The following is an 8,152-nucleotide window of genomic DNA, read 5'->3' on the forward strand; positions in this document are numbered from 1 at the left end:
TCAGATCAGTCCCACAACATATCATTTCAAAAAACAATATTTTGGAAACGTGAATATTTTTTTGTGACAAATTAATAACTGAGAAAATACTGAAACAATCATAGGACGCATACATTATTTTATTTCTTATATTTGTGTTTTCACAGTCATACTATTGTTATTCACATAAGAAACATTATTTTCCTGTGAGGATGTGATCAGAAAAGAATTATTTTTTTCTTTTACAATCACAAGAGTAAAAGCAATGATCTTTTTTTTTTAACTTCATGTGACTATTTAATATGACCTTACAACTGACACAAATAGTATGCAAATAACTGTCATTAGGACAAACACAAAACGAACAACCACAAAACTTTGCCTTTGCCAGCAGCTGTGCCACTGTGAGCTAACGTTTGTCTTTATTAATACTTTGTTAGTAAGTAATTATCTGTTAAGTAGGCTATCCTTTGTGTTAACTGTCTCATAGTTTTTTTAATTAAATAAAATAAAGAATTAATTTTTATTTTACCGGTGACTGAAATATTTTTAGACTAGAAAAGCACTCATGTGGTTTTATTGTTTTTGATAGCTGGGATGTCGGAGCCTCGGCTGAGCACCTGAAGGCAGCATAGTGATAAATTGCAGTGGATGGGGTGTGACGTGGAGAGCAGTCGGGGCTGCAGAGGCGCTGAACTCGCTCCGCATTTTACGCAGGGCTGTCAGCGCTGAGCGTCCACGACCCAGTTTGAATAAGCGACTTTATTCAATCTGAGCCATCCGAGAGGAAGAGGGGGGCCCACGGCCAGCAGCGCGGAGAGGACCGGGGGCATATGGAAACGCTATGTAGCTGGAAAATACGGCGGTGGACTTTATCGTAGTTTCAGTCGAGAAGAGGCAAAGTGAGCGGAGAGATAAACATGCTCACCCCGATGCTGGCCTCCCTGCTGCCGTTTCTCTTGCTCTGTCGGATTTCTTTTTGCCAATACTCAAGCGACCAATGCAGCTGGAAGGGCAGGTGAGGATGACTGTGTTCTTGACCAAAATGTCAGGTTTAACTAATAAAGTCCGAAAGTAAGTCATCTGCGGAGAGCGACCTGAGAGGACTGACCGAAACTCTGCGGTGATGTGAAACCATGCAGCAGAGATGAACGACAAACAGCCAGTTATAAGAAAATATTGATATAAAACCTGTGGATTAAGTCTATAAACTGTATTCACTGACTGAAAAGCACAGCTGAGTTAAATAGAAATCATTTTTCGCAGGAATGTGTTGGATTCATGAATGACTAATGGATTTATCATCATCATACGCACCAAAAAGTGAAACACTTGAGGTCCTTATTATTTCGAATGATATGATTGGATTATGAAATTTATCAGCACAGTTATGTTGGAAAATGTAGCTCATACTTGTGCCTCGGGGTTCTTATTACCCACAAATGTTTGACTTTTTAAAACATTTTTGAACATATTCACAAAATATATTCTGGAAAGTTTCACATCCCATCAAACATCTGCTGAAATCTGTTTTGCAGGCCATGCCTCAAATAGTGTGGTTTTGTTTTCATCCTCCACTCAGGATGGGTAGGCAGTATATTGTACTTTGAGCTCTGAACCAATGATCTGTTGTTCATTAGTGAGACTCTTGACTAATCTCCTTTAATTGCATGCAGAAATGATGAAGTTAGAAAGGACTTAATTAGAGGCATGCTTACTAGAGCCTGGTTATGGGGCTTCAGCTGCATATGCTCAGCATGTGCCATGGGTTACTTTAGATCTATGGCAAATTTGAATTTCAGCATCTCATTTTCAGGAAACTGGGCGTTCCTCCCCCAGAGTCAAACCACAAGCTTGGCATGTACATGCTGGTAGACTGTTGATGGATTACTGCCTCTGGCTGTGCCACAGAATGACTGACGGACTGAAGTTCTCAAACCCTGACCAGGCATTAAGTTCTGGAGGGAGTCATTTGGTCATGCTGGCGCCACAGTCCGAAGTGCTGCCCGGACAAGTCTCTTCCAGTCTCTTTGGTGGCTTGAAAGCAAGGGGAGGTTCAGTGCGTGACCTGCATTTGCACTTGCATGCAGCAGGCCCAGCTACTGTTGCTGCTCTTGTCTGCCCAGAAGCCCCTGTGTCCCTCCATTCATCCATTTTTGCTTCCAAACTCTTCCCAAAGGCAGCCTGCCAGTGGTGCATTTTGCCAAAGCTCTGAGAGAAACAATGTGGTAAGGGGAGTGTGTGTTGGAGCTGAGGTCAGTTTGGCTGCTCCGGCTCGTGACTGGTCATGCAGCCAGTCTTGCGCACAGACGGCCCTTGATGCTTTAGGAGGAATGTGGTCTAATGTCCTCGCAGTCTGCCAGAGTTCTTCACCTTGGTCAATTTATTCAGTCTTTTAAATTACCAGAAGATTTTATGATGACTGAATAAATACAGTTATGCTGTACTGAAGACAAAAAGGTTTCAGCCTGAGTTTAAAACATCTCCACAATGAAAGCTTTCACACCGGATTTTTGTGGTTGTACAGTTAAGAAATCTTGACAATAACTGCCACTTTCAGCCTTTCATAGTTGATGTCTGCTCATGTCTTTCTCTTTCTTTTCCTCTAGTGGTCTCACCCATGAAGGCCATGCCAGGGATGTGGAGCAGGTATACCTACGTTGCTCCCAGGGTTCTCTGGAGTGGCTCTATCCCACAGGTGCCATCATCGTCAACCTCAGTCCCAACATGCTCTCCCCTGCTGCCGCTCGCCTCTCGGTGTGCATTAAACCATCCACAGACTCCAGAGGTACCAACATCTACCTGGACCACAATGGCAAGCTGCGGTTACTGCTGCGAGAAGACGACCAGGCCCAGGGCAAGGTGCACTGCTTCAGCATCCAGGAGGGTTCGCTGTTCATCGAGGCTGTCCCGCACATGGACATCAGCCGGCGGATCACAGCGTTCCAGTATGAGCTAGTGAGCAATAGGCTGGGAACAGAGGCGCACTCACTGGGTACTAAGACTCATGTCATTTATAATACTTATGCAGTACCATATTAGTAGTAAATCTGTAGATAATTACATTTCATCTACGTAGCCATTATAAAGGTCTGCAGCCTTATTTTTGCTTAATTCCCTCTAGAAACTAGGTTCCTTTGTGCTTTGTTTCTGTATTGTGTTCTGCGCACTAAATGCAGCCATCTACTGGTGGAAACTTTTAAGTTGGACCTTAATAGTAGGAAACTCAGCATTTGCTCCAATACACTATGCTGAAGCCAAAGTCCATTCCTCTGGTAGAGTTGTCTGTACAGTTTGGTTAGGAGAGAACATATTTCTTGTCAAACTCCAACTTTTTAACTGTAAGTATCAAAACATCACAAGCTGAAGCCTTTATGGCTTTATGGGTTTTTTGTTTTTTAGGATAATGATATTTAACAACTATCCACACTCGACTAGAGAATGCTATATGACTCTAAACTGTATTTCTATGTCTTGTGTGGAAGGGTACAGCCACAGACAGGGCCTCCATTGAATAACAGCCATGTATTTTCATGCAGCGTACCTGCCAAACCTGCACAGTTTCAAGCTGCGCAACTGTGTTTTTTTTTCCACCTAAAGCAAAATATGAGCAGTATCAGGCCCACATCTGTTTTCACGGCTCTCTGGGTTCATATATCCACATTCTGCGTCACTACTTGGCCCAGCAGAGAGAAGGGAAGCAGAGAGAGCGAGCGAGAGAGAGAGAGTGTTAAATGCAGAGGAGTGAGCATGAAGTTGTTTGGTGTGCTTGGTGCTGGGATGTGGCCTGAGATAACACAGGGATGATTCACTAAGACAGTGGTCTCGTGTCATCTGAAGCCTGGACTGGTGGATTGAGTTCTCCTTCGCGTCTCGTCATCTTCTGTGTTTTTTTTTTTTTTTTTTATCGCTCCCTTCCTCTTCTCTCTGACCTGCTGTGCTGGGATTGAGTTGCTCACCGTCAAACTGGAATGTATTTCCAACCAGATGTTGGGAGGAACTTGTAGGAGCATATAGGCTGTCCTCCCCAAGTCCTTCTTTGAACGCTGTCACTCCCTTGGCCTGCCTTTCAGCTCACTTAAATTATTCTCCCTTTTCTTCTCTTCCATCTCACTATTTCCTACCTCTTAATTTCTTTCTTGTCTATTTATCATTCTAGTATTTTTCTTTTCATTCCTCTCCCCTCCATATATCACCCCTCTCTCTTCCTGACTGTTTGTAGTGGTTCTCATCTGTGCCAAGTGGTATTAGCAAGTTGTGCTCCATTACAGTGGAATGCATCAGGGCCCAGATGTTGCAGGGACACCATAATGTGCCCCCTCCACCCCTCCCATCCCTCATCCTTCTCTGCTCCTGTGAAGTGGTTCTGATCAGAGCAGTGCTGCATGTGTATGGGCTAGAGAGAGATGCTGACTCGGCTCTCAGCCCATTCCTGTGGTTCTGTTTCATGTCTGACATGTGAGCCCTAGGCTTTGCTTTGGAGGAAAGGAAAAACACTCCTGGGTTTGGGCCTCGGCTCGCTCCTCTGTCTGATGCCATGGCAGCACGCAGGCTCACTTCAAAGCGCCTTTGCACTCTGCTCTGGGTTTGGGGTGAGGTCGGCTGCTCAGAAGTCTCGCAGCTCTCCAGCTGTTTTTAAGCCTTCCAAGCTTGTGGCTATTTGACCTCTGATCTCTCTAGCCATCCAGCAGCGCCTCATGTTGCTACACAAGCTGACCTAAGACCTGCTCAACCCTCACCCTTATACCCTCAACTCTGGACAAGGGAGCTAAAAATAAGCTCCAGCTTTGCTCCTGACAGAGGACACACCTATCTTGTGTTTTTAGACTTAATCCAAGTTTAGGGTCTACACACTTTTGACAGCATAATCTCTAAACTGGATTACTCTTTGTGCTCAGATTTATGACCAGATATGTAAATCGCAGTGGCTTCTGGTGCACCAAGTCCACCTGAGTTAAGTTTTAATAATTCCTTGTTTATTTCAATGGATAGACACCCAGTGCTGCTCCACCCTCAGCCCACTGCTGATTCGACGCCCCTCCCTCTCCCCACCTGCACCTGTGTGCCACTCACAAGGGAAAACCGAAACAGGTTTAGAGCTAATAAAGGCATGGTGGTCAAGCCAACCACAGGACCACTTGAGTCAACTAATCATTGACGTGACTGTTCTCATTTAGGGCCCTTTCGCCTCCATAAAATGGCTCAGGCGGAGGGCCGGCTGAGTTGCTGCTTCACAGCCACCAGTCAAAGGTAAAATCTAGCCTGTGAAAGATGGGTAATTTTGTTCTTCCTGTCTGCCACTTTTAAAGCTGTTAGAATCGCTGCTTTATGTTATAGTTGCAATTGTGCTGACTTGAGTCTCAGCAGATCCGCTGAAGCACTGAAAGAGCTCACCACCTCATCTCTCTGCTCGCCTCATCATTTTCATCTGGTCCTTGTTTGTCATGGAGTGTCGAGAGATACTGAATAGCACCCTTGAGCATTGAACACGCAAACAGCAATGAGTAACTTTTATTGTCAGCAGCATGCTCAGCTCTCTTTGGTGTAAATCCCAGACCTCATGACTGTGGCCTAAATTGTGTGTGTGTGTGTGTGTGTGGAACACACTTCTGTAAGGCAGGCCCAGTAACAGTTGAACAAGTGGAGCCTCAAAAAATTTATTATGCTGCAGAAACAGAAGTGTTAATGAAATCATGGATTTTTCTTTTTTCTTGTGTACTGCTCTTCCAAATTTTGGCTCCAGACTTAACCATCCTCTTTCTTTATTTACACTTAGCACCCTGTCAGCCCTGCAGCAACACTGAGATGCTTCTAGCAGTCTGTACCAGTGACTTTGGTAAGTAACAGTGCTGTTTGGAAAAATTAAATGCTTGCTGCTGCTGTAGGATTAGCAGAAATGTCCACTGCAAGCATTATATTTAGCATGAAATATAGTTGTTACCAGTATTGAAATTTCGTTTTCCTGCCTGGTGTTTTCAGTGGCACGGGGCAGCATTAAGAAGGTCGAGCAGGAGGAGGAGCGCACGTCTGTTACTGTCGAGATCAGTCACCTCTACAGACAGAAGACCCAGGTCTTTATATCTGGTGGTGTCAGAGCACGGAGCTGGTCTGGCCACATCAAGATGCCCCTCCAGTGTGGGGTGAGGTCTGGTGAGGGTGAGTTCCTCTTTACAGGGACGGTGAGGTTTGGGGAAGCCTGGATGGGCTGTGCTCCACGCTACAAAGAATTCCTGAGACTGTATCAGGATGCGCAGAAGCAGGGGACCAACCCATGTCATGTGGACACTGACTGAGTGGCTTTCCTGTCCAGGATTGGAAATGGAACAGATCCTCACTAAGTGGGGAGGAGAGCTGAATTAAGTGTTCATGCCGAGGAGAGAAAAGACTGAGAGACTCGCACAGGGGCAGGGCAGCTCTTCTTTCCTGATGTCATGTGACTCTATGGGGACAAAGGTGGAACTCGTGAATGTTGCCAAGCAGCATGCCAGCTGGACTTGGTCCTCAATGTTGAACATGATGCAAAGCGAAATGTGTTCAGACTGTCTTTTTGCAGATGAGGAACTCCCTGGTTTTAAATGTAGCACAGACCATTTGGTTTTTATGTGTATAAAATGTGAATGAACGTTGTATATTTTGAAGCTCAGCTTGCTTTGTAAAAAGCTTGATGTACAGTTCTGAAGTTATTTCTTATGACAGAAATGTATAAAGTAAAAGCCTCTTATTTTTATTTTGTTTAAAAAAAAAGCAATTTATTGCCTGAATTAATGTGGTTTTCAGGATATGTAATTGTAAAAAAAAAAAAGAATAACATGCAAACCAAAAAAAGCTAAATCTCTTTTTTTGCCTTTGAGAATAAAAGCTTTTGTTCCCTGGAACAATTTGTTTTGTTTTGTTTTTTTTCTGTAGTTTATCGGTGGGTGATGAACTGAACACACCTAATCCAGGTGATCAACACTGGGTAGGTCAGGGATAGCTGGAAAACAAGCAGAACTGGGCCCTGGAGGACCACGGGTTGCTCACCCCTGCTATACTCTTTACATATAAAATAACTGACGTATGCACTGTGCAAATTCTAAGTTTGGGAGTTAATTAATTCTATGTTTATATATTTGATAAACAGATTTACTCACAATGAAAATATTTTTTGGTTGCAGCTCCAATTATATTAAGCCTAAGTTATTTTGACACAGTAAGACTGCATACCCAAACTAAACATATTATACTTTCAGGCACAGATGGATAGTAGATCATTTCAGATCATATGTAACATTCCTAGTGGTACCAGTGGGTTGTTTTATATTCTTTGTAGGAATAGAAGCACTTTCATATGATATGCATTAACTTTATCTTCAAGGTTCACCTCAGCCTCCAGTCAGGATTGTCTGCCACGGGTAGAGATTGATATCAGAGAGTTGGGGTGGATTCCTCTGCATTGGTTCCTGTGTTGATGGGGGTGGCCGTGTGTCAAGGTCAACATGAAAGGCCTCTTTGTTCCATCGCAGCAGCCTGGTGTGAGAGAGAGGACTGAAGTCAGACCTGAATACAGCCCTGTGACTGGGCATGCAGCAGAAAGCAGCACACTCAAACCACAATCCAAATTTTGATTGGCACATACATTTCTGCTCAGGCCTCCTATTTAAAATGTAGTCTTTTCATTTTCATCACCTCAAATAAAACATAAGGAACCAATTAGTTTATTGGAGCTCTCTGCTACCAGATGATGCAGCCCGAGAGCCAGGCCATTTAAGATGGCATTCAGTTCAGGCTCTTTTCGTCTGCCTTTTCATTTGAAGGAAATGCACCTAGAATTTCTTCCAGTAAGTTGCCCCACATTGACGATTGCTTCTCCAGACAGCACTATGGGTTGTATTGAATGTCTGAATTCCAGCTGAAAGTCAGTGGTCCCCAGAATTGCTCACTGGGAAATACAAACAGAGCTTCTATGGTAACGATGCCTTTACTGTGAACCTTCTCGCTTTGGAGACTAGGAGCCTGGAAGGGGGAGGAGGAGGAGAAAGAGGGTCAGTGGACATTACTTTGCCACTGAGCTTTTCGCTGGTCCAGCTGTCTTGGTTGTCAGACTTCGCTCTCTCTTTCGTCTCTGGCTGTCAGACTTGATCTGCTTGGACCATATGGCCAATATCAACTGCTGGTAGCACATGCACAAAGTCTT

General features: G+C 44.1%; 1 protein-coding gene across 1 annotated transcript; it reads left to right on the plus strand.

Moving 5' to 3' along the window:
* The first annotated feature begins 635 nt into the window (after positions 1-635).
* metrnla (meteorin like, glial cell differentiation regulator a) lies at positions 636-6,854 on the plus strand. Its single transcript, XM_026325842.2, has 4 exons — positions 636-997; positions 2,589-2,974; positions 5,756-5,815; positions 5,959-6,854. The coding sequence occupies exons 1-4, from the start codon at positions 900-902 to the stop codon at positions 6,270-6,272; spliced, it is 858 nt and encodes a 285-aa protein (XP_026181627.1). The 5' UTR covers positions 636-899; the 3' UTR covers positions 6,273-6,854.
* Positions 6,855-8,152: the final 1,298 nt, after the last annotated feature.

Source organism: Mastacembelus armatus, chromosome 8, assembly GCF_900324485.2.
Source record: "Mastacembelus armatus chromosome 8, fMasArm1.2, whole genome shotgun sequence".
Classification (NCBI taxonomy): Eukaryota; Metazoa; Chordata; class Actinopteri; order Synbranchiformes; family Mastacembelidae; genus Mastacembelus; species Mastacembelus armatus.